The sequence below is a fragment of the Crinia signifera genome, unplaced genomic scaffold (assembly GCF_055691185.1).
Source record: "Crinia signifera unplaced genomic scaffold, ASM5569118v1 HAP2_SCAFFOLD_107, whole genome shotgun sequence".
In the NCBI taxonomy this organism is placed as follows: domain Eukaryota; kingdom Metazoa; phylum Chordata; class Amphibia; order Anura; family Myobatrachidae; genus Crinia; species Crinia signifera.
Window position 1 is genome coordinate 15874 of NW_028142001.1, and position 27188 is coordinate 43061.

Below are 27188 nucleotides of genomic sequence, written 5' to 3' on the forward strand. Positions count from 1 at the left end.
AGTGCTGGTATGCGGCAGTAGTAACCTTCCTCTGTCACACTGATCCCAGTTACCAAACACCATGAGGTGAGGTAGGGGACATGTAACCCGACACTAGGACAGTGCTGGTATGGGGCAGTAGTAACCTTCCTGTCCCCACTGATCCCAGCTGCCAAACACCATGAGGTGAGGTAGGGGACATGTAACCCGACACTAGGACAGTGCTGGTATGGGGCAGTAGTAACCTTCCTCTGTCACAACTGATCCCAGCTACCAAACACCATGGAGGTGAGGTAGGGGACATGTAGCCTGACACTAGGACAGAGCTGGTATGGGGCAGTAGTAACCTTCCTCTGTCCCTCTCTCGGTCACACTGATCCCAGCTGCCAAACACCATGAGGTGAGGTAGGGGACATGTAACCCGACACTAGGACAGTGCTGGTATGGGGCAGTAGTGACCTTCCTCTGTCCCTCTCTCTGTCACACTGATCCTAGCTACCAAACACCATGAGGTGAGGTAGGGGATATGTAACCTGACACTAGGCCAGTGCTGTATGGGGCAGTAGTAACCTTCCTCTGTCCCTCTCTATGTCACACTGATCCCAGCTACCAAACACCATGAGGTGAGGTAGGGGGGACATGTAACCTGACACTAGGACAGTGCTGTATGGGGCAGTAGTAACCTTCCTGTCCCTCTCTCGGTCACACTGATCCCAGCTACCAAACACCATGAGGTGAGGTAGGGGACATGTAACCTGACACTAAGCCAGTGCTGTATGGGGCAGTAGTAACCTTCCTCTGTCCCACTGATCCCAGCTACCAAACACCATGAGGTGAGGTAGGGGGGACATGTAACCTGACACTAGGACAGTGCTGTATGGGGCAGTAGTAACCTTCCTGTCCCTCTCTCGGTCCCACTGATCCCAGCTACCAAACACCATGAGGTGCGGTAGGGGACATGTAACCTGACACTAAGCCAGTGCTGTGTGGGGTGGTAGTAACCTTCCTCTGTCCCACTGATCCCAGCTACCAAACACCATGAGGTGAGGTAGGGAACATGTAACCTGACACTAGGACAGTGCTGTATGGGGCAGTAGTGACCTTCCTCTGTCCCTCTCTCGGTCACACTGATCCCAGCTACCAAACACCATGAGGTGAGGTAGGGGACATGTAACCCGACACTAGGACAGTGCTGGTATGGGGCAGTAGTAACCTTCCTCTGTCACACTGATACCAGCTACCAAACACCATGAGGTGAGGTAGGGGACATGTAACCCGACACTAGGACAGTGCTGGTATGGGGCAGTAGTAACCTTCCTCTGTCACACTGATCCCAGCTACCAAACACCATGGAGGTGAGGTAGGGGACATGTAACCTGACACTAGGACAGTGCTGGTATGGGGCTGTAGTGACCTTCCTCTGTCCCTCTCTCGGTCACACTGATCCCAGCTACCAAACACCATGAAGTGAGGTAGGGGACATGTAGCCTGACACTAGGACAGTGCTGGTATGGGGCAGTAGTAACCTTCCTCTGTCCCTCTCTCTGTCACACTGATACCAGCTGCCAAACACCATGAGGTGAGGTAGGGGACATGTAACCTGACACTAGGACAGTGCTGTATGGGGCAGTAGTAACCTTCCTCTGTCACACTGATTAGTGATCACAACACAGAACGAGCTTATTAACAAGTTATTTATTTAGAAATCAGATTTCAGACATTTTCAAACAAAAGCTCTGCAGAATATAACTCCGCACAACTGCGGCAGAATAAAAGCAATATGGAAATAAGAATTACAAAGCAAAACCTTCTCATCTATAAATAATTGTCAGCTGCGAAGGCCGAGGATGGTCTGAGCGTGGAAAGGAAACATGAACACGTCTACAAGCTGAATGTTGGATTACACTGAAATAGGCACAAGAGCGATACAATTTGTCAGTCGTTAGATCAGAGCGCAATTATCAGCTACCAAAACCCAGATCTAAGCCAGCGGCTGCACAGGCAGAAAGTCCCTTAGTTCAAGCAACGCAACCAATTTACGCTGGTGTGAAGCTCCAAGTCACTGCCCAGAATTACGTCCCATCATGGTGATCCGAGTGACATCAGGACAATATTCAGTTCTCTTCATCACTATCATCTGGACTGATAGCTGGACTTGTAAGACTGTACGTGGGCGACGTAGGACTGTATCCAGGTGATGTAGGAGAATAAGTGGAGCCTTTGGGACTTGTGGGGGAGTAGGTGGGAGAAGTTGGTGAATACTTCGGAGAGGTTGGTGAATAGGTAGGGGAAGTAGGAGAGTATTTGGGGGAAGTAGGCGTATAGACAGGGGATGTTGGGGAATAAGTAGGAGAGGTAGGAGAATACTTTGGAGTTGTTGGGGAATAGGTGGGGGAGGTTGGCGAGTACTTTGGTGAAGTTGGAGAATACTTTGGAGAAGTCGGAGAATATTTGGGAGAAGTCGGAGTGTATTCTGGGGAGCTTGGGCTGTAAGAAGGGCTGGTGGGTGTGTATTTTGGGCTTGTTGGGCTGTAGCTGGGTGAACTTGGGCTGTAGCTGGGTGAACTGGGAGTATAGCTTGGAGACTGCGGAGTGTAACGGGGGCTGGAAGGTGAGTAACTTGGGGAAGTAGGAGAATAACTTGGGCTTGTGGGGCTGTAATTGGGAGATGTTGGGCTGTAACTGGGAGAAGTGGGGCTGTAACTGGGAGAAGTGGGTGTATAATTGGGAGAAGTTGGGGAGTAGTTAGGAGAGGTTGGAGAGTAGGAGGGAGATGTTGGACTGTATGAAGGCGAAGTAGGAGAATAACTGGGAGAGGTGGGCGAGTAACTGGGACTCGTGGGTGAATAACTCGGAGAAGTGGGCGAGTAACTAGGACTTGTTGGAGAGTAACTGGGGGAAGTGGGGGAGTAACTGGGGGAGGTTGGACTGTAACTGGGAGAGGTAGGAGAATAGCTGGGAGATGTTGGGGAATAACTGGGAGATGTTGGGGAATAACTGGGAGAAGTAGGACTGTAGCTTGGGCTTGTTGGGCTATAACTGGGTGAGGTTGGAGAATAACTAGGACTTGTAGGAGAATAGCTTGGAGAAGTGGGAGAGTAGCTGGGAGATGTTGGGCTATAGTTCGGGCTGGCAGGAGAATATGAAGGAGATGTTGGACTGTACGATGGAGAAGTAGGAGAGTAACTAGGACTCTGGGGAGTGTATCCTCCGGGACTTCTCGGCTCATAAGCAGGAGAGGTGGGAGAATAACTTGGTGACATGGCACCACCTGCACAGGAAAGAAATATAAAATTAAGAGGCTTCATTGTGAAATTAGTACTTAGAATCATCTGTATTTTCAGTTTGCAGATGCAAACACTTTGAATTGCCTGCACCAGCCAAGATCCGAGCAGTACCCCTTTGCTGCCTGAGGTGTCGCTGTCTGCTCTGTTTCTAGCACAGCCTGATCTGTATTGCGATGCAGCAGCCACACCCCATGCAGGAAAGGCGCAGGGTATTAGAATGAGCACTACAAATACCATCTTGCTGATGCACAATAAGGTACTAGAACACCAGGCCCATAGTTAAACAAGAGAATAAAACTCTTAGCTATTATGAACAAAACTAAATGAGCAAAATATTATATTGCTGCTTCCATCACACAAGGAATGGTGTCCCCCATACACTGGGCAAGTATCCATGTATATTACACAGAGACGGGACAGACCATACCCAGCCACTTACCTGGGGAAGGAATGTAAGGACTTGATGGTCCAGGGGATCCAGGTGAGCCAGGATTGGGAGACCATGCTGGGGAATAGCCTGGGCTGAAGCCACTTGCATCGGAGGCTGCGCTGGGAGAGAAGCCAGCAGCCCCTGGGGTCATTCCACTTCCTGTACCGGAATCACAACAACTCGGCATTAGAATGGCACAGAAACTAAATAACCTTTTCCAGCAAGTGACCAATCATGGTTCCAGTATCCAAACTCCAAGGACAGGATATTATAGGATTATTTCCAGAGGAAGACGTGGGGTCACAGAAATCCTGGTCACATTCTGTTATGTCAATCAAGGCCGTTATTGATCACCTTAGGAATAAGAACACATACCTAGACTTGGGGACCATGCGCCATAAGCTGGTGTAGCCCCCTGGTTCCATGGGGTCATAGCAGGTGACATACCACCCATTGGGCTTGCAGCCGTTCCAAAAAACATACCAGTTGCTGAAACAGAAAAGCAGGACATTAAAAGAGGCGCATCTGCATTAACGTCCCAGCCGCCCTGGGCTCCTACAAATATACAGGAGTCCCCCCTCCCCATATAGACCCTAGAACACAACGTTTCTGACCCGACTTTGTAACCACCTCATGTTACTACTTACGTCCTGCAGCTCCAAGCCCTGAGATGTTTGTAGCAATCTCCATTCCAAATTTACATTTCTCTGCATCCAATAATAGGTCAAAGCAGCCAGTTCCAGCCGGAGCCAACTGTCCTAACATAATGTTCTCAGACACTCCCTTCATGGGATCAGTTTCACCGTGAGCAGCAGCTTCCATAAGGACATCGACCTGCGGTGACACAAACCAGACGGTCAGCCGCATCTAATGCAACAAGACTAGGAAACAAAACATGAACATGTACTAACCGTCTCTTCAAAGGAACACTTCATAAGTGGCCCCGTGTCCTGCCTGTTGACACCATGACGGGTGATGGCCATTAAATGTCCTCTACAGGTCATCGTGTCGCAAAGGAGTGCCAAGTGACGATAGTTTACATAGGAACCATCAAAGGAGATGACATGATATAATTCTCTTTCCAGGGCTTTCCTGACCGCCTCTATTCCCAGAACCTAGGAGAAAGCTTGAGCGTTAGAGTCACTCCGGTACGGAGGCATGAAATGAGGCCTAGAGAATAAAGACTTACTGTGAATATCTCCACAATGTCATTCGATGTGGTCCTCACAGGATCAACATCTTTCTCACTCAGGACCCGCATCAAACTGACTCCATCTGTCTCTAGGATCCACTCTTGTAGGGCTTTAAACTCTCCATCCTCTGTAATAATGATCTTCTTCTTGTTGTCTGTCTGAGGCAAGTGCATATAGACCTGCCAAAGAATAAAGTCCATTACACATACACCAAGTCACCATGCTGTAACCGCTGGGAGAGTGGCATATCCAAACCTTGTACAAAGGACGCCGCCCACCCGCCACGCACAAAGGACACCGCCCACCCGCCACCGCCCACCCGCCACGCACAAAGGACGCTGCCATCGTGGCAGATCACCAGCAAAGCAATCGATAATTAATACGTTTATGAATTCTCCATCCTATAAATAAAAAGCAAATGCAACTTCGGCAAATCTTCCAGATGATTGATGAACATTCTATCGGGATTCTCAGAAATAGATTTGTTTGGAAATATTTGTATCCGAGATGACTTCTATCCTGTAATGATGCTGTAAGTGCCTGAGCTACTGGGCCATAGCATCATGCTTCACATGACTAATCACTGACCTTGCTGATCTGCTCAATGCCCTGAAGTGTCATGTCTGTCAGCATGTTAGACTCAATACAGCGCAGGAAGACATCATCATCCATTTTATCAACAACTTCTTCTTCCTGGAAATGATATAAACAGAATAAAATGGCATCAGATAAGGAGTAGTGACAGCGCGCCAGGTCATCTGCGGAGGAGGAGCGGCAGCACAGGGAGAGCGCGAGTTCAGCTGCGGAGGAGCGGCAGCGCAGGGATAGCGCGCCAGGTCATCAGCTGCGGAGGAGCGGCAGCGCAGGGAGAGAGAGCGAGCGAGGTCATCAGCTGCGGAGGAGCGGCAGCGCAGGGAGAAAGAGCGAGCGAGGTCATCAGCTGCGGAGGAGCGGCAGCGCAGGGAGAAAGAGCGAGCGAGGTCATCAGCTGCGGAGGAGCGGCAGCGCAGGGAGAGAGCGCGAGCGAGGTCATCAGCTGCGGAGCGGCAGCGCATGGAGAGAGAGCGAGGTCATCAGCTGCGGAGGAGCGGCAGCGCAGGGAGAGAGCGAGGTCATCAGCTGCGGAGGAGCGGCAGCGCAGGGAGAGAGCGAGGTCAGCTGCGGAGGAGCGGCAGCGCAGGGAGAGAGCGCGCCAGGTCATCAGCTGCGAAGGAGCGGCAACGCAGGGAGAGAGAGCGAGGTCATCAGCTGCGGAGGAGCGGCAGCGCAGGGAGAGAGAGCGAGGTCAGCTGCGGAGGAGCGGCAGCGCAGGGAGAGAGAGCGAGGTAATCAGCTGCGGAGGAGCAGCAGCGCAGGGAGAGCGCGCGCCAGGTCATCAGCTGCGGAGGAGCGGCAGCGCAGGGAGAGAGAGCGAGGTCATCAGCTGCGGAGGAGCGGCAGCGCAGGGAGAGAGCGAGGTCATCAGCTGCGGAGGAGCGGCAGCACAGGGAGAGAGAGCGAGGTCATCAGTTGCGGAGGAGCGGCAGCGCAGGGAGAGAGCGAGGTCAGGTGGCAGTGTGCTAGGAACAGCTAAAGATGGAGTTTCAGCGGCTCTATCTTATGCATTCCCACCCTCACCTCCTGCATCTTGTTCTCCTCGCTGTTCATTATACGAATTCTCAGAACCAACTTTTCGGCATTGTCATCATTAAATATACAGTTCAGATCATCTCCAAAACCTAAGACCAATAAAACAAAATGTATCAGTCCATATACATGAAGACATGTGTTGGAGTAAAGGCTGTATAGGGAAAGAAAGCAGATGATTGTGTACAGAGGACACTAACCAGCATTGATTTTCTCTGCAATCTGTTCCATGGTCAGTTTCCGATCAGTCATGTGTTTTCTGTCCAGCTCTACACGAAGCAGCCACGGAGATATTCTAGTCACATCGAAGTCCGGCATTTCATAGTAAACATTTACCCATTCTTGGTCTTCTGCCACCACTGTATTCTGTGGATTTGGGTCATAATAAATAGCAGTATTGGCAGTCACCTTACGCAGTGTTGTATGCTCCAAGCGGCAAAGAATATCCTGCGTGGAAACACAAATTTACAGTTAGACGCTGGTTTGGCGCTTGTGTCTCAAGTCTCAACCTGCTGCTAAACGGACATTTCACACCTTTGCTCTTTCTGCATCCCGAGCAGACTGGCCCAACAAGAAGACCGTCAGAGAAGGGGTCTTTGGCTTCTTGGAAATATTGATCAGCTCTTTCAGACGTGGGACTCCCAGAGTGACGTTCTTGGCCGAGACACCGGCATAATGGAAGGTGTTCAGGGTCATCTGAGTGGCTGGCTCTCCCAAAGACTGAGCGGCCAGTGCTCCCACCATCTCCCCTGGATGAGCCTGTGGAATAAAGAGAATTCAGGACAACCATTCACTATCCATTTCCTTGTCCTCTCTCTCTGTCAGGCTGTGCTACAGAATATGAACAGCCCAAATACAGAGCACACCTCTACCATAACACATAGTCTAGACCAGGGGTGGCCCAACTGGTCCCGTTTTCCAGGTCAGATTTGGATCTGTATGTGTCTGTTGGGAAATGTGACGGTAATGACTGCACCTGTGCACCAGCTGGGTGGTCTGGGAAACAGACTGGTGGTAGATTGAGGACCAGTTTGGCCACCCCTGGTCTATTCGGGTTACATCCTCCCAGCTCACTACCACACACCAAGATACTGACCCCGAATCAGGTACATTACAACACAACTGCAAGATCAATAGGTTTCTTACAATAGCCTGGTTAAACTTGGACTCGATCTCTCCCAGCAGCCAGTCAAAGGCCTCCGAACTGAGCCTGAACTCCTCCACCATTCTCCGGCTGCATAGAGTGGAGCGGAGATGGATGTTAAATAGGAGGGTGGCGTTCTCCTGTGCTTGTCGGCTCAAAGGATCCTCCCCATTTACAATCACCAGCTTCTTACTGAGCTCCTTGACACCTTTGGCGAAAACAAACGTATTAGGTCCACTGGAAGGTTTGTGTTGGTCACATCACAGGATGTAATCATATAGCCCTCACCATCAACTACTTTAATAGGATGCAGATCGGAGGGCATCCGGGTGTTAATGTGGAAGATCTTCTGTGCATTCCAAATCATTCTGAGGAGATTACACGGAAGGACTACCTACAAGACAGAATAATGTCACCATATGCAGTAATCTGGGGACACTCTGCCTCCCACTCCCACTCCCACTCATCGTTACCTTGCTGTCACCAGTGGGGAAAATCACCCTTAAAACTTCTCTGTCATCCCTCATCTTCTCAAATTCCTTCTCTAGATCATTCTGGATGTTGGCATTGCTGAGGATCTCCTTCACAACCTCCTCCTGAAGGGTCCTTCTCAAAGCACGTTCATTAGTGTAATCAAACTTAAACCTGAGGAGAGAAGATTGTGTAAATGCCGCCACCTGGAACACTGCACAGAGGGGCCCCTGCCACCGGCACCCTCCCGGGACACTGCACAGAGGGCCCCCGCCACCGGCACCCTCCCGGGACACTGCACAGAGGACCACCGCCACCCTCTCGGGACACTGCACAGAGGGCCCCCGCCACCGGCACCCTCCCGGGACACTGCACAGAGGACCACCGCCACCCTCTCGGGACACTGCACAGAGGGCCACCCGCACCCTCCCGGGACACTGCACAGAGGGCCACCGCCACCGGCACCCTCCCGGGACACTGCACAGAGGACCACCGTCATCCGCACCCTCCCGGGACACTGCACAGAGGACCGCCGCCACCCGCACCCTCCCGGGACACTGCACAGAGGGCCACCGGCACCCTCCCGGGACACTGCACAGAGGGCCCCTGCCACCGGCACCCTCCCGGGACACTGCACAGAGGGCCGCCGCCACCCGCGACACTGCACAGAGGGCCCCTGCCACCGGCACCCTCCCGGGACACTGCACAGAGGGCCGCCGCCACCCGCACCCTCCCGGGACACTGCACAGAGGGCCACCGCCACCCGCACCCTCCTGGGACACTGCACAGAGGGCCCCTGCCACCGGCACCCTCCCGGGACACTGCACAGAGGGCCCCTGCCACCATCCCGGGACACTGCACAGAGGACCACCGCAAGCCGCACCCTCCCGGGACACTGCACAGAGGGCCACCGCCACCCGCACCCTCTCGGGACACTGCACAGAGGGCCCCTGCCACCATCCCGGGACACTGCACAGAGGACCACCGCCAGCCGCACCCTCCCGGGACACTGCACAGAGGGCCACCGCCACCCGCACCCTCTCGGGACACTGCACAGAGGGCCCCTGCCACCATCCCGGGACACTGCACAGAGGACCACCGCCAGCCGCACCCTCCCGGGACACTGCACAGAGGGCCACCGCCACCCGCACCCTCCCGGGACACTGCACAGAGGGCCACCGCCACCCGCACCCTCCCGGGACACTGCACAGAGGGCCCCTGCCACCGGCACCCTCTCAGGACACGGCACAGAGGGCCCCTGCCACCGGCACCCTCTCGGGACACTGCACAGAGGGCCACCGCCACCCGCACCCTCCCGGGACACTGCACAGAGGGCATATGCCACCCTAACAATACATGTCCCCCCCCATTACCCCATTTCTTTATTGGCCCTATTTCCCAATTTTAAAAGTTCCAAAATAATTCTTCATTGGGAGGGATTTTCCGGCTTCTCTGGTTTTGAGCTGCAAATTAAAATCTGTTATTTCCCCTTGAGGCCGTGTTGGCTTAATGCAGATTCCGTATTGAACATAAAAAATACTAAAAACACAAAACAAACCTGATTATAATCCATTGCAGCTAATGAAATCAGCGCCTAGTAATAATCATTACTCACTTCTTCTCAAAAGCTTTGTTAGAGGGTTTCAGGGTAGCCAGATTCTGGAATTCAACCCCTTCTCCGGCAAGGCCGTCCTCTCCATATCGCAGCTGGACCACCTGATTTATGGAATTGCGCACAGTTGCATCGTACTTGACCATAACAGACTCCATAGATTTGATCAGACGTCGCTGGATGTAACCTGGTTGCAAGTGGGATGACACCTTGGTGAGTGCATTAATTCCTATTCCAACTATTGGCTTCTAACAATTACTAGTGGAAAAGAACCCTATTGTATTATGCATAAGAACCATGATCACCAATGGACCTTACCAGTCTCAGCAGTTTTCACAGCTGTGTCAATAAGACCCTCACGGCCGCCCATAGCATGGAAGAAGAACTCTGTCGGAGTGAGGCCAGCAAGGTAAGAGTTCTCCACAAAGCCCCTGCTCTCAGGACCATAGTCATCCTTGATGAAGTGCGGGAGCGTTCGATGCTTGAACCCAAATGGGATGCGCTTACCCTCCACGTTTTGTTGTCCGACAACAGCAATGACCTACAGAAGAAAGGCTTGCAGTCACACCTGTCCCACCACAACCGCCCAGAAGAGAGTGGTCACACTAGCACCTGTCCCACCAGAACCGCCCAGAAGAGTTGTCACACTAGCACCTGTCCCACCAGAACCGCCCAGAAGAGTGGTCACACTAGCACCTGTCCCACCACAACCGCCCAGTAGAGTGTCCACACTAGCACCTGTCCCACCACAACCGCCCAGGAGAGTGTCCACACTAGCACCTGTCCCACCAGAACCACCCAGAAGAGTGGTCACACTAGCACCTGTCCCACCACAACCGCCCAGTAGAGTGTCCACACTAGCACCTGTCCCACCAGAACCGCCCAGAAGAGTGGTCACATTAGCAACCTGTCCCACCACAACCGCCCAGAAGAGTGGTCACACTAGCAACCTGTCCCACCACAACCGCCCAGGAGAGTGTCCACACTAGCACCTGTCCCACCAGAACCGCCCAGAAGAGTGGTCACACTAGCACCTGTCCCACCAGAACCGCCCAGAAGAGTGGTCACACTAGCACCTGTCCCACCAGAACCGCCCAGGAGAGAGTGGTCACACTAGCACCTGTCCCACCAGAACCGCCCAGGAGAGAGTGGTCACACTAGCACCTGTCCCACCAGAACCGCCCAGAAGAGTGGTCACACTAGCACCTGTCCCACCAGAACCGCCCAGAAGAGTGGTCACACTAGCACCTGTCCCACCACAACCGCCCAGTAGAGTGTCCACACTAGCACCTGTCCCACCACAACCGCCCAGGAGAGTGTCCACACTAGCACCTGTCCCACCCAGAAGAGTGGTCACACTAGCACCTGTCCCACCACAACCGCCCAGTAGAGTGTCCACACTAGCACCTGTCCCACCAGAACCGCCCAGAAGAGTGGTCACATTAGCAACCTGTCCCACCACAACCGCCCAGAAGAGTGGTCACACTAGCAACCTGTCCCACCACAACCGCCCAGGAGAGTGTCCACACTAGCACCTGTCCCACCAGAACCGCCCAGAAGAGTGGTCACACTAGCACCTGTCCCACCAGAACCGCCCAGAAGAGTGGTCACACTAGCACCTGTCCCACCAGAACCGCCCAGGAGAGAGTGGTCACACTAGCACCTGTCCCACCAGAACCGCCCAGGAGAGAGTGGTCACACTAGCACCTGTCCCACCAGAACCGCCCAGGAGAGAGTGGTCACACTAGCACCTGTCCCACCAGAACCGCCCAGGAGAGAGTGGTCACACTAGCACCTGTCCCACCAGAACCGCCCAGGAGAGAGTGGTCACACTAGCACCTGTCCCACCAGAACCGCCCAGGAGAGAGTGGTCACACTAGCACCTGTCCCACCAGAACCGCCCAGGAGAGAGTGGTCACACTAGCACCTGTCCCACCAGAACCGCCCAGGAGAGAGTGGTCACACTAGCACCTGTCCCACCAGAACCGCCCAGGAGAGAGTGGTCACACTAGCACCTGTCCCACCAGAACCGCCCAGGAGAGAGTGGTCACACTAGCACCTGTCCCACCAGAACCGCCCAGGAGAGAGTGGTCACACTAGCACCTGTCCCACCAGAACCGGCCAGAAGAGTGGTCACACTAGCACCTGTCCCACCAGAACCGCCCAGGGGAAAGAAAGTCTCACCTGGGAGATATTGATCTTTGATCCCTTGGCTCCCGACACCACCATGGACTTGAAGTTATTATACTCAGACAGTGACTTCTGGGCAGATGAACCAGTTTTATCTCTGGCATCGTTTAGGATTCGGTTGACTTGATTCTCAAATGTCTGACGTAAAGTGTTTCCAGGGGTGGGCTCCAGCTCATTGTTATGGGCCTTTTCAATAACCTGCACCAAGGAATATCAGCATTATAAGACAGCTCCTGGCAAACCAACTCATTGCCGACATGCCGGCTCTTCTGACCTCACCTCTATCACATCTTGCTTTGCCTTTTTGATGGTGTTCTGGATATCCTGGTAAGTCTTTGCATCAGCAATAGAATCTCCGATTCCAATGGTGTGACCTGGCAGAGCAATGCGCCAACGTGAATGATTACAGAGCTCAATATAAACAGGCAACCTACGACCAGGGCTACTTGTCCTTAATCAGAAGCTCCGATCGGCAGATTATGGTGTAATCCTAATATGTGCCTGCAGTGTTTCCCTCACTACACAGGGGGGGGCACACAATGTAATACTGCAGGAGTCTCATGGCCTAGTATAGACATGGGGGACATCGTTCTATATGTGACAGGACAGTATAAGGGGGAGGGGAGCTGTACGGGAACACGGGACTATGTGTGACAGGACAGTATAGGGGATCCCAGCGCTACGTACGAGAGCTGTACGGGAACATGGGACTATGTGTGACAGGACAGTATAGGGGATCCCAGCGCTACATACGAGAGCTGTACGGGAATACGGGACTATATGTGACAGGACAGTATAAGGGGGAGGGGAGCTGTACGGGAACACGGGACTATATGACAGGACAGTATAGGGGATCCCAGCGCTACGTATGAGAGATGTACGGGAACACGGGACTATATGTGACAGGACAGTATAGGGGATCCCAGCGCTACGTAAGAGAGCTGTACGGGAACACGGGACTATGACAGGACAGTATAGGGGATCCCAGCGCTACGTACGAGAGCTGTACGGGAACACGGGACTATGTGACAGGACAGTATAGGGGATCCCAGCGCTACGTACGAGAGCTGTACGGGAACATGGGACTATGTGTGACAGGACAGTATAGGGGATCCCAGCGCTACATACGAGAGCTGTACGGGAATACGGGACTATATAAGGGGGAGGGGAGCTGTACGGGAACACGGGACTATATGACAGGACAGTATAGGGGATCCCAGCGCTACGTATGAGAGATGTACGGGAACACGGGACTATATGTGACAGGACAGTATAGGGGATCCCAGCGCTATGTAAGAGAGCTGTACGGGAACACGGGACTATGACAGGACAGTATAGGGGATCCCAGCGCTACGTACAAGAGCTGTACGGGAACACGGGACTATGTGTGACAGGACAGTATAGGGGATCCCAGCGCTACGTAAGAGAGCTGTACGGGAACACGGGACTATGACAGGACAGTATAGGGGATCCCAGCGCTACGTATGAGAGCTGTACGGGAACACGGGACTATATGTGACAGGACAGTATAGGGGATCCCAGCGCTACGTATGAGCGCTGTACGGGAACACGGGACTATGTGACAGGACAGTATAGGGGATCCCAGCGCTACGTATGAGAGCTGTACGGGAACACGGGACTATGTGTGACAGGACAGTATACGGGATCCCAGCGCTATGTATGAGAGCTGTACGGGAACACGGGACTATGTGACAGGACAGTATACGGGATCCCAGCGCTATGTATGAGAGCTGTACGGGAACACAGGACTATATGTGTCAGGACAGTATACGGGATCCCAGCGCTATGTATGAGAGCTGTACGGGAACACAGGACTATATGTGTCAGGACAGTATACGGGATCCCAGCGCTATGTATGAGAGCTGTACGGGAACACAGGACTATGACAGGACAGTATACGGGATCCCAGCGCTATATATGAGAGCTGTATGGGAACACGGGACTATGACAGGACAGTATACGGGATCCCAGCGCTATGTATGAGAGCTGTATGGGAACACGGGACTATGTGACAGGACAGTATAGGGGATCCCAGCGCTACGTATGAGAGCTGTACGGGAACACGGGACTATATGTGACAGGACAGTATATGGGATCCCAGCGCTATGTATGAGAGCTGTACGGGAACAGGGGACTATATGTGTCAGGACAGTATACGGGATCCCAGCGCTATGTATGAGAGCTGTACGGGAACACGGGACTATATGTGACAGGACAGTATACGGGATCCCAACGCTATGTATGAGAGCTGTACGGGAACACAGGACTATGACAGGACAGTATACGGGATCCCAGCGCTATGTATGAGAGCTGTACGGGAACACGGGACTATGACAGGACAGTATACGGGATCCCAGCGCTATGTATGAGAGCTGTACGGGAACACACCTTCAATCAGCAGCCAGTTATTGATGACGGTCTGAATGTTGGAGTAGAACAGACGAGTTGTGTCATGACCCATCTCCAGGTACGAAATATGCACCAGTGACCCAGCCGATGTCCCCAATGATTTCTTACACAAGATTCCCATAATCAGCTCCCCATTCTCCACAATCACCTGGGCAGAAACCGATAAGTTACATATATTGCATAGCAGGAACGCTGTATGGCAGCATGGCTCCTTATGAATAGATACCCACTTTTGTGTCTCCTGGAGAAATATGCTTGTAGGGGCCACTGTCTTCGTCATCTGGGTGGGTGCTGTGCGTTCGAATACAATTAATATGGCCTGGAATAATCAGAGAGAAAATCTGCTTTCCTGTCCAAAGAGGACGCGGCTTTAAGATTGCCGGCTGCGGAACTTTCCCTTCCCATGTGGAAAGGAACATGAGCAGGTTCATAACCTCCCCCTGCAAGAGAAACATAATCCATCAGGTGCGGACAGGAACGTCATTACTGCAACTACGGTCTTATTTACAGTTTCTTATAGCGCACACATATTCCACAGCGCTGTACAGAGATTATGTGAACATCTCATCAGTCCCTGCCCCAGTGGAGCTTACAATCTATATTCCCTACCACATGTACACAGACATTCTAGGGTTCATTTGTTGGGAGCCAATTAGCCTACCAGTATATCTTTGGCTTGTGGGAGGAAACCGGAGTACCCAGAGGAAACCCACGCAAGTACATGGAGAATATACAAACTCCGCACAGTTAGGGCCACGGTGGGAATTGAACCCATGAGCCATAAGTGGGCCGTACATAAATGAGAAAGAGGGAACCGTCCTGGAAAAGCCAAAGGACGATTATGGGCCTGATTCGGAGCCCCTAGCAGGTCAGTCTGAAAATCACTACTGCACGTGTAAGATGGTCGCAGCGAGACGGCTGGTGTGTATGGACCACGGCTTGTAGGTGTGCGAGGAATGTGTCTGAATCAGGCCCCATGTCCCTCTACAGAAGGACCCCTGGTTACTCACCCTCTCTAAGAAAACATCTCTCTTGGTGAACTTCCGCACGGCCGTCAGCGAGTCCTGCACAATCCCCATAACTGGCCGGTTGGACTGAGGAGTGACAATCATACGAGGCACCATGGCCAGCTCCTGAATCTCTGCTCGGGTCTCCAGAGATTGTGGAAGGTGGAGATTCATCTCATCCCCATCAAAGTCAGCATTGTACGGAGTGGTGACACTGGGCCAAGAAAGGAAGACTTCTTAATCCCCAATCCAAGAAACCTCCATCCAACAAAGCAGACAGACTGAGTGCTCACTCACCTGAGGTTCAGTCGGAAGGTGGACCACGGCAGGATACGAACTCTGTGCCCCATCATAGACATTTTGTGCAGTGTGGGCTGTCTGTTGAAGATGACGATATCCCCATCACACATGTGTCTCTCTACCTACACAGGAACCAAAACATGACATGGAATACTAGATCCTTCCATCAGATCCCCACGTGTTGGCCCCGTCCTGTCCTATAGATGTGACAGCCGCTCACTGTACAGGTCAGGGATCCAGATCTTACCTTGTAGCCTGCCTGTAGATGCAGGTCACTGGGTTTAGGGTGGAATCGCAGGTCAATACGATCCCCGTTATCGCGAATAATGTATTTCGCTCCTGGATACTGACTGTTTCCTCGTCGCACCAACTCCTGGAGCCTAAAAACACAATTTGGAACAAATGAGCCTAGAAATGTACAAAATCCGGAGGCCACGAGGAACAGAGTCAAAGGAACAGTACAGACAGCTGGAAGTAAGAGGGGGCACAGGTAGGGATCAGGGGGCTGGCATACAGACTGGGCAGGTGAGGGTGGCACAAGTAGGGATCAGGGGGCTGGCATACAGACTGGGCAGGTGAGGGTGGCACAAGTAGGGATCAGGGGGCTGGCATACAGACTGGGCAGGTGAGGGTGGCACAAGTAGGGATCAGGGGGCTGGCATACAGACTGGGCAGGTGAGGGTGGCACAAGTAGGGATCAGGGGGCTGGCATACAGACTGGGCAGGTGAGGGTGGCACAAGTAGGGATCAGGGGGCTGGCATACAGACTGGGCAGGTGAGGGTGGCACAAGTAGGGATCAGGGGGCTGGCATACAGACTGGGCAGGTGAGGGTGGCACAAGTAGGGATCAAGGGGGCTGGCATACAGACTGGGCAGGTGAGGGTGGCACAAGTAGGGATCAAGGGGCTAAAGATCAGTGGGAGCCCACAAGAAAGGACCAGGGGGGGAGGAGAAGCACCAGAGTGATCAGGACAGGAGGGTGGTATATAGTCTTGTCAGGTGTGTGTGTTTGGGGGGGTGTGTGGTAGGAACAGGGGGTAGAGGATAGGTGGGTGCGGTACAGAACAAGTAGGGATCAGGGGGCTGGTAAGGGAAATGGAACTTGGAGTAAAAGCCCCATTCATTAGTGTTGGGCATCGCATGCGGTTATTTCGCATACGATGCATAGTGTGCAATCCCAGCAAGGCTTAGGATAAATATACATGGCAGCCCATCTGATCTGCGATTGCGATGATTGGCGCAAAGGAATACATATCGCAGGAAAAGGACCTGCAATAGGACACTTCATACGATCCGTGGGAACAATGTATTGGAGGATCAGTAGTGACCACAAGATCCCCTGGTGCATTACGAGACATGGTCAGAAAGAACCTGCTGGGCGAGCTCCGGAAACTCACCTATCAATGTTGAATGAAGTCACAATTTCCGGAAAGGTCATGTTTGCGGCAATCGATCTTGGTACGCCAACTTGGTCAATGGAAAGGTTTGGGTCAGGTGTAATAACCGTCCTGGCAGAGAAATCGACACGTTTCCCCATTAAGTTTCCACGGACACGTCCCTCCTTCCCCTTCAACCGCTGCTTCAGAGACTTAAGGGGGCGGCCCGACTTTTGCATGGCCTGAGAAGAGAGAAGGGGTCATGTTAGTGGAGGGAAGATCATACACTACGTGATCGCAAGCTCTTCAGTCACCGTTCCCCTCAGTAGCCATCTCATTCTCACTGGTTACGTCCCAATTGTTTCTCAGCGTGTAAGTTACAGATAGATTATGACCAGACATATTTATGTAAGATAATGCCTGCATAGGGACGCAAGAGATAGTGGAAGGATTGTGGGTGCTGACAGTAGTGCGAGCATTAGATAAATGGATGATCTGGGGAATTGTTAGTGTCACCACTTTTGGGGTGTTCAGGGTGGACTAGCAGGAAAAAAAAAAAGGGGGGGGTCTGAGCACAAGTTCTCTGGTCAGAAATGGCAACTGGAGGCCTGAGCAGAGTAGGAGGACTTGTTCAGACCAGACAGGTAACCTGCCATAAAAATGCAGCTAGGAGCCCTGGATCCATTTAGATGACACCCTTTATATACATGACAGTCGGCATGCCATCTGCTGCAACACCCCAAGATGCCTCCCGCCAGTGGTTGAATAATCAGGTTCCAATGACAACATGCTGAAGATAGGATATGGAGAACACAGCACAAAACATTAGGCGCTGCAGTTCACCACATGTGGGCCAGTGAGCAGAATCCAGGCCATATTAAGGGCCAACGGCGGCCCAACACGGTCCTCATAATATTACCACTCAGGACTGTTTGCTGTTCACAAAAGGACACGAACACTATTTTATGGACATCAGGTGTAGGTTATGTTCCTTCAGCTGAGGAGGCCCCTCATTGTGCCCTCTAGGTTATGTTCCATCAGCTGAGGAGGTCCCTCGTTGTGCCCTCTAGGTTATGTTCCATCAGCTGAGGAGGCCCCTCGTTGTGCCCTCTAGGTTATGTTCCATCAGCTGAGGAGGCCCCTCGTTGTGCCCTCTAGGTTATGTTCCTTCAGCTGAGGAGGCCCCTCGTTGTGCCCTCTAGGTTATGTTCCATCAGCTGAGGAGGATCCTCGTTGTGCCCTCTAGGTTATGTTCCATCAGCTGAGGAGGCCCCTCGTGCCCTCTAGGTTATGTTCCATCAGCTGAGGAGGTCCCTCGTTGTGCCCTCTAGGTTATGTTCCATCAGCTGAGCAGCCCCCTCGTTGTGCCCTCTAGGTTATGTTCCATCAGCTGAGGAGGCCCCTCGTTGTGCCCTCTAGGTTATGTTCCAACAGCTGAGGATGATCCTCGTTGTGCCCTCTAGGTTATGTTCCATCAGCTGAGGAGGATCCTCGTTGTGCCCTCTAGGTTATGTTCCATCAGCTGAGGAGGCCCCTCGTTGTGCCCTCTAGGTTATGTTCCATCAGCTGAGGAGGTCCCTCGTTGTGCCCTCTAGGTTATGTTCCATCAGCTGAGCAGGCCCCTCGTTGTGCCCTCTAGGTTATGTTCCATCAGCTGAGGAGGCCCCTCGTTGTGCCCTCTAGGTTATGTTCCATCAGCTGAGGAGGACCCTCATTGTGCCCTCTAGGTTATGTTCCATCAGCTGAGGACCCCCCTCGTTGTGCCCTCTAGGTTATGTTCCTTCAGCTGAGGAGGCCCCTCGTTGTGCCCTCTAGGTTATGTTCCATCAGCTGAGGAGGTCCCTCGTTGTGCCCTCTAGGTTATGTTCCATCAGCTGAGGAGGCCCCTCGTTGTGCCCTCTAGGTTATGTTCCATCAGCTGAGCAGGCCCCTCGTTGTGCCCTCTAGGTTATGTTCCATCAGCTGAGGAGGATCCTCGTTGTGCCCTCTAGGTTATGTTCCATCAGCTGAGGAGGACCCTCATTGTGCCCTCTAGGTTATGTTCCTTCAGCTGAGGAGGTCCCTCGTTGTGCCTTCTAGGTTATGTTCCATCAGCTGAGGACCCCCCTCGTTGTGCCCTCTAGGTTATGTTCCATCAGCTGAGGAGGCCCCTCGTTGTGCCCTCTAGGTTATGTTCCTTCAGCGGAGGAGGCCCTTCGTTGTGCGCTCTAGGTTATGTTCCATCAGCTGAGGACCCCCCTCGTTGTGCCCTATAGGTTATGTTCCATCAGCTGAGGAGGACCCTCATTGTGCCCTCTAGGTTATGTTCCTTCAGCTGAGGAGGTCCCTCATTGTGCCTTCTAGGTTATGTTCCATCAGCTGAGGACCCCCCTCGTTGTGCCCTCTAGGTTATGTTCCTTCAGCTGAGGAGGACCCTCATTGTGCCCTCTAGGTTATGTTCCATCAGCTGAGGAGGACCCTCATTGTGCCCTCTAGGTTATGTTCCTTCAGCTGAGGAGGTCCATCGTTGTTATGTTCCATCAGCTGAGGAGGCCCCTCGTTGTGCCCTCTAGGTTATGTTCCATCAGCTGAGGAGGCCCCTCGTTGTGCCCTCTAGGTTATGTTCCATCAGCTGAGGACCCCCCTCATTGTGCCCTCTAGGTTATGTTCCTTCAGCTGAGGAGGTCCCTCGTTGTGCCTTCTAGGTTATGTTCCATCAGCTGAGGACCCCCCTCGTTGTGCCCTCTAGGTTATGTTCCATCAGCTGAGGAGGCCCCTCGTTGTGCCCTCTAGGTTATGTTCCATCAGCTGAGGATGATCCTCGTTGTGCCCTCTAGGTTATGTTCCATCAGCTGAGGAGGATCCTTGTTGTGCCCTCTAGGTTATGTTCCATCAGCTGAGGAGGACCCTCGTTGTGCCCTCTAGGTTATGTTCCATCAGCTGAGGCGGCCCCTCATTGTGCCCTTCCCTTCTAGGTTATGGTCCATCAGCTGAGGACCCTCGTTGTGCCTTCTAGGTTATGTTTCATCAGCTGAGGAGGCCCCTCGTTGTGCCCTCTAGGTTATGTTCCTTCAGCTGAGGAGGTCCCTCTCATTGTGCATTATAGGGGGTGTGGACACGGTTAGAAGTCAACTGCAGCATCTCGCATCATTCGCTATGCTTTGGGCATGGTACCTCGCTGCGCTCGGCACGCCCTAGTGGATGGTAGGGCATGAAATACTGCCTGTCGGCACCCAAAAAAAAAAAAAATACATGTCGACCTCGCTACCTAACCCATGTCGACCTAAACCCATGTCAACATTGTTCCATGTCGACCCAACGGTTCTGTGTTTAAGGTCGTAGTCATATCGGTTGAATTTCATCCTTATTACACATTGCCCATTGACTTACTCCATACAGAAATTGATCACCGCATGTTTAATAGCCACTATGAGAACTTACCCGCGGGAGCCCAGGTAACTCGTTATCCACCATTGTTGCTACATGGAACTGCAAGAGTTTCACATCCTCTGCAATAACATGGGCCGCAGCACCGTTCTGCTCATTACGCCTCAGCTGGTTGTTAATCTTCACAATATCCGCCAGTTTGTGAGTCAGATCATCCTGGAGGAAACAAGTCAGATAAATGTAGGATGGCCTCATGTCTATCACCCCTCCACACGCACAGCACTCCTGCCCCCATGTATGGTACAGGACCAGTTCTCATTGTACAGGTATACGTGTATATTACGGTGTACAGAACCACCCACTGCCCAGCACACCTGCCCCCATGTATGGTGCAGGACCAGTTCTCTTATTGTACAGGTACACGTGTGTATTCTAGTGTACAGCACCACCCACTGCCCAGCACTCCTGCCCCCATGTATGGCACAGGACCAGTTCTCATTGTACAGGTACACGTGTGTATTCTAGTGTACAGCGCCACCCACTGCCCAGTACTCCTGCCCCCATGTATGGTACAGGACCAGTTCTCTCATTGTACAGGTATACGTGTGTATTACAATGTACAGGACCACCCACATGCCCAGCACTCCTGCCCCTATGTATGGCACAGTTCTCTCATTGTACAGGTATACGTGTGTAATATAATGTACAGCGCCACCCACTGCCCAGCACTCCTGCCCCTATGTATGGTACAGGACCAGTTCTCCCATTGTACAGGTATACGTGTGTATTACAATGTACAGCGCCACCCACTGCCCAGCACTCCTGCCCCTATGTATGGTACAGGACCAGTTCTCTCATTGTACAGGTATACGTGTGTATTATATGTACGCCACCCACTGCCCAGCACTCCTGCCCCTATGTATGGTACAGGACCAGTTCTCTCTTTGTACATGTATACGTGTGTATTACAATGTACAGCGCCACCCACATGCAAGGAAATCCTGCCCCCATGTATGGTACAGGACCAGTTCTCTCATTGTACAGGTATACGTGTATATTACGGTGTACAGCGCCACCCACTGCCCAGCACTCCTGCCCCCATGTATGGCACAGACCCAGTTCTCTCATTGTACAGGTATACGTGTGTATTATAATGTACAGCGCCACCCACTGCCCAGCACTCCTGCCCCTATGTATGGTACAGGCCCAGTTCGCTCATTGTACAGGTATACGTGTGTATTACAATGTACAGCGCCACCCACTGCCCAGCACTCCTGCCCCCATGTATGGTACAGGACCAGTTCTCTCATTGTACAGGTATACGTGTATATTATGGTGTTCAGCGCCACCCACTGCCCAGCACCCCTGCCCCCATGTATGGTACAGGACCAGTTCTCTCATTGTACAGGTATACGTGTGTATTACAATGTACAGCGCCACCCACATGCCCAGCACTCCTGCTCCCATGTATGGTACAGGACCAGTTCTCTCATTGTACAGGTATACGTGTGTATTACAATGTACAGCGCCACCCACTGCCCAGCACTCCTACCCCTATGTATGGTACAGGACCAGTTCTCTCATTGATTGTACAGGTATACGTGTGTATTACAATGTACAGCGCCACCCACTGACCAGCACTCATGCCCCCATGTATGGCACAGGCCCAGTTCTCTCATTGTACAGGTATACGTGTATATTATGGTGTTCAGCACCACCCACTGCCCAGCACTCCTGCCCCCAGCATCCTGGACACTATTGTATATTATATTCTGTACCTATGCTGTGTGTGTTAGATAGATAGATCTATCTATCTATCTATCTATCTATCTATCTATCTATCTATCTATCTATCTATCTATCTATCTATCTATCTATCTATCTAACACACACACACACACATTACACCTATACAGTACATACCTGTCCAACAAATACCTGTGTTGTGTACTGTATCTATTTCAAACACCTCCCCTATATACATATTTCATGTACTGTATAATATCTATTGCCGTTTAATGCCTGCATACACTCGGGTCAAAATCTTTGTGACCAATTTGTCAAAATTGAGGTCACGGAATTAACAAAAATGGACGCCTCTACACATTTTCTCACGAAGGCTAATGGCCGTTACCGCTGTATTGGGTGCACTACTTGTAGCTCCCTATTAACAGGTGTCACTTCTTGCACCCATACAGCGGTAAAAGGTTCTTTATAAAACATGTGCTGACATGTTCCACAAAATGTTGCCGTGCGGATATTTATATTTAAGGAAACTTTGCGTGAACGTATGGCCAACCATCGGTCAGCAATCCGGGCAGCTATCACAGCCGGGACAAGTGACCAGCCGGTGACTTGCCACAGTGTAGAGGCGGGGCACGCGGTGGATAGTCACAGCCCTCCCCTCAAGAGGGGTGGTGACAGGGGCAAATGATTGTTAAGATTAGAAAGTACTTGGATAATGAATCTTGATAGGTTCTCACCAAGGGGCGTAAATGATAAAGGGGCGTAAATGATAAATAAGGTATCCATTGTTTCCTGTAAGCATGCCTGTCAATCTCACCCTGCATGTGCATCACATTGTGGCTGGTCAGCATTAGGGATGCCAATCCCGGGGCATTTTTTCAATCCCGGGATCCGGGATTGAAAAATGCTCAATCCCGGGATTCCCGGGATCGGCATCCCTACCTGTGCTGTATATTTGTGGATACCCACCCCCACACCGGCCGACCCGCACATTTACTTACATTAGCGGGCGGCCGGCCGGGAGTGGGTTCGAGGTGCACGGTGTCTCCAGGCTCGTGCACCTCCTTCTTAGCAGGCAGGGCAGGCCGGAACGAAGAGGCAGGGCAGGCCGGAAAGGAGGCGGGTGTGTGCGCGTGCTGAGGAGACGAGAGGGAGAAGGCTGCGCAGCGTGACCTCTACTGTCACGCTACGCTGGCCGAACGCAGAGGTCAGGATTCGGGAGCCGGGCAGCGTCTGAGCACTCGCTCAGACGCTGCCCGGCATTAAGACTGCGCATGCGCAGTCTAATCGCGGGATTGGATATTCCAATCCCGGGATTGAAATCCCGCACTTTTTGAGGCCAAATCCCGGGATCCCGCCGATCCCGGGATTGGCCACCCTAGTCACCATGCATGGTTATCTATACCATTAAACTGATGTAAATAGAATCAGGTTAATCTGTGCCATGGCACTCAGTGTAAATTGTTAGACTTAACACAGTATATTGTAAATAGCCATAATTTAGCATGTGGTCTATTGTAATTATATACCTAGATTTGTTTCTGATTCTAACCCATCCCCAGTGTATATCATGCAGTACTATCCCCAGGTACAGAAGAATTCTCTCCCTCCTCACCTGGTTCCTGGCTGATCCTTGCATGACAACTGCAGGTCGTACAGAAAGCGGCGGCACAGGAAGGACTGTCAGAATCAGCCACTCTGGCCGCGCGTAACGTGGCTCCATGCCAAGGATGAAACATTCTTCGTCTGTGATACGTTTGAAGATTTCATGCACCCGCTCAGGACTTAGCAGAATCTTCTTTTCCTGCGAGTCCTCGTTCACATGTTTCCATTCAGCATTCAATTCAAGCCCAGAACGCTTGATCCGAGGCTGGTAACGGCCGCAACCACCATGACCCTAAAAGTGAGACCGCCAAAATTGGAACACAATAGTTGGCATTGAGTGCACACCACCCTGCCTTGGTCTAGTCATATTCCACCCTACCAGTGCCCTTCCATAAAGCGTATCCATTGAGTCACCCTAATATACATTACCATTATACATCTAGGAGGGCTTGCTGCAATTCTGTGGAAGCCTATGGCTGGTTAATACACAATGACACACACAGATAACGTGGAGGATACACAATGACACACCCGCGGATAATGCGGAGGATACACAATGACACCCGCGGATAAACAATGACACACAGCCGCGGATAACACGGAGGATACACAATGACACCCGCGGAGGATACACAATGACACCCGCAATCACCTTTTCCTTTGTAATGTCCTCGTCGCCTTCATTCTGCTCTACACCAAACTTGTTGTCCATTTCTTCCCCACCCTCACAGATGTTCTTCCCCTTGCAGAGCTCATACACGTGGGTGAGTCGCTTTTTTGGCTGGCCCTTGGATTTCGTTAGGATGTCCTTAATTTTGGGGTTATTCTGCAAAACCAAAGTTAAACTTAGTAACAATGTGCAGCACAATCAGGATGAGCTCGGGTTTCATAAGCACCATGTAGAGACCTCAACTCACCGCATCAACCAACAGTTTGGAGCAGAAGAAACAGACACAGCGCAAAACCTTCATGGTCTTGACCAGAAAGCCCACGTGGAAGACTGGCTTGGCGAGCTCAATGTGTCCGAAGTGTCCCGGACATTCCGTCATGTTTCCTGTGTGCACAGAGATTTATACAGAAGCTGCATAGTACTGATTATGTTACAGCATGTCAGCCAATAGTAATCTCCAACACACTTTACCTGCACATGTCTGACAGCGGCCAGTCCGTTCCACCACTCCTTGCCGAGGGTCCATTAAACCCCCCAGCTTTGGGCGTCCACCCTCAGTGGTCTCAGGGTATTTAATTCCGCCCTCTGTGACAGACAATCGTTTCTGAGAATGCAGAACATACAGTGTAAGAGCTTTACCAAACCCCAACAATGGTCAGATCCAGCCACAGCAAAACGCTGTGGCTCGATCCACTCAATCATCCCCAGAATACCTGCTCTTCCGCACAGCCTGTCTGCGGATGGTCTATAACATGAGCCTGTTTATCAGGCATTTTATGACAAGGGTTCAGTAGCGCTATCAGTCCCTGGCAATATCACAGCACCACAGGTTCTGCAATGCCCACATTACACGTATGAAATAACATGATCGCAGGTGGTGGGTGACAGCAGCGCCCACCACCAGTGCAGTCCTCAGCACCCCACACAGCTTTCAAGTCACTTGTAGATACAGTACGCAGCAGGCATAGGGGGGCAGCGGACCCAGTATAGGGGGGTAACGGACTAGGCATAGGGCGGGGGCCAGCAGCGAACCTCCATGGTGTGTGTGTGGGGTGAAACAGCAGGGGGACATCGGACCCAACATATTGGGGGACGACGACAGAAAGGGCGGATGGGGCAGCAGACTAGGCATAGGGGGGGGGTTAGACCCATCATTGGACCTGACATGGGGGGGGACACAGAGCAGGGTGGGCAGTGGACCAGGCATGATGGGGGGGGGGGACACGACACACACAGCAGTGGACCAGGCATAAAAGTGGAGCCAGCAAGAGGGGGGAGGCAGAGGACCGAGTGCTGTGTACACACGACCGACCCATGCGCCCTGGCACCAGTGACCCTGCCATCAGCACCAGGTGGGCAATGGGCAGGTGTGTACGGCGCTGGCTCTATGTCCAGGACAGGTCCCCCCACAATCTCACAGTACGTGAGGAGACCGGTCATCACGTGACACCACCGGACCCCCGCGCGCGGGCACCGTTACAGGGGGGTGACATAATCATCGGGCCACCGGGACCATTGGGATAAACACTCGGAAGTCCTCAACTTCCGGGTAAAGCCCCGCCCCTTCGCCTACCAGCTCGTCCGGGCCCAGGACACCGAACTGCACGCGCTTGATGAGGCGCTGCGGGCAGGCGCTGTCTCCGGTGGGCGGCCCGTGCATGTCTCCGGTGCACTCGGGCGGTCACCGTCTTATGTACTTTCTACGAAGCCGAGCGACAGTCTCTCCGAGACCTCGAACAGCGGTTCCCCTCTGAAGATATCCGCCGCCGATGCCGCTCTCAGCCCGACTGAGAGCTCAGCGAGCTGCGTCCTGCTTATATAGCCAGGCTATGCACGGGGCCTCCAGACTGCATTGCACGGACTAGAGGTAGTCTTCTCGAACGCGATTGGACGATAGCTACGTAACCACGCATGCGTACTGACCAGGAAAGTCCCGTTCGGGAATTTTCGTCTGTTTTCGTAAGGAAACCGAGGAGGGGCTGGGAGTCAGGGGGCGGGGCGCCGCTTTGCCTGTGTCGATTCTCTGTGTACAGCTCGGGCACTGTGATGTTGCGCATGCGCCTTGCGCCCCCATCGGGAGCAGAAATTGCGGCCGTGCGCTGTCTGGCGTCACAAGTCTTCGGGTGTTTCCTACTCTGACTGATGGCTCCGTTGTAGGGTGACGGTCGCAGCAGGCTTTCTTCGCGGTGATCATTGCTTCGGTGTCTTGGGAGTTGTGCAGGGCCTGTCATCCCCGGGCTTTCCTTGTCGTGTCTGCCGCGCATCGTGACTAGCAGGCGGCGCGGAGTTCAGGATACACCGTGGTCTCGTAGGCCGCAGAATTATTGCTGTTACACGGAAACGCTGTCATCAGGCTGTGTGTGTATAGTACATGTGTATAGTTATATAGTGTGTGTGTATAATGTGTATAGTTATATAGTGTGTGTGTGTGTATATAATATATATATATATATATATATATGTGTGTTATATTTTGTGTGTGTCTAGAATACATGTGTATAGTTATATTTATTGTGTATTATTTATATTTACATGTGTATAGTTATATAGCAGACCCTCCAACATGACCCATTGCATTCGAAACACAATGCTCTGCTCCAGGACTTCCCTGGTAATGTGTGATTGCCAGCACCTGTGTGGAACTAGTTCAGGGGTTCCCAAACTTTTTTGCATCACGGCACCCTAGATTATCAGAATATTTGTCACTGCACCCCTATGTGCAAAGTTTGCTACTGAGAATTTCAGAAAACAAGTTT

General features: G+C 52.2%; 1 protein-coding gene across 1 annotated transcript; it reads right to left on the minus strand.

The window, feature by feature from the left end:
- Positions 1-1659: 1659 nt before the first annotated feature.
- POLR2A (RNA polymerase II subunit A) lies at positions 1660-26233 on the minus strand. The gene is made up of 29 exons (XM_083167926.1): positions 26006-26233; positions 24904-25036; positions 24680-24816; positions 24415-24588; positions 23773-24054; positions 20466-20627; positions 17067-17287; positions 15917-16049; positions 15667-15791; positions 15373-15583; positions 14593-14802; positions 14342-14510; positions 12212-12306; positions 11927-12130; positions 10061-10283; positions 9746-9929; positions 8133-8304; positions 7948-8053; positions 7662-7867; positions 7050-7274; positions 6716-6962; positions 6507-6607; positions 5478-5582; positions 4886-5068; positions 4608-4811; positions 4344-4530; positions 4072-4185; positions 3706-3855; positions 1660-3250 (listed from the first exon to the last, which is right to left on the minus strand). The coding sequence occupies exons 1-29, from the start codon at positions 26090-26092 to the stop codon at positions 2094-2096; spliced, it is 5907 nt and encodes a 1968-aa protein (XP_083024052.1). The 5' UTR covers positions 26093-26233; the 3' UTR covers positions 1660-2093.
- Positions 26234-27188: the final 955 nt, after the last annotated feature.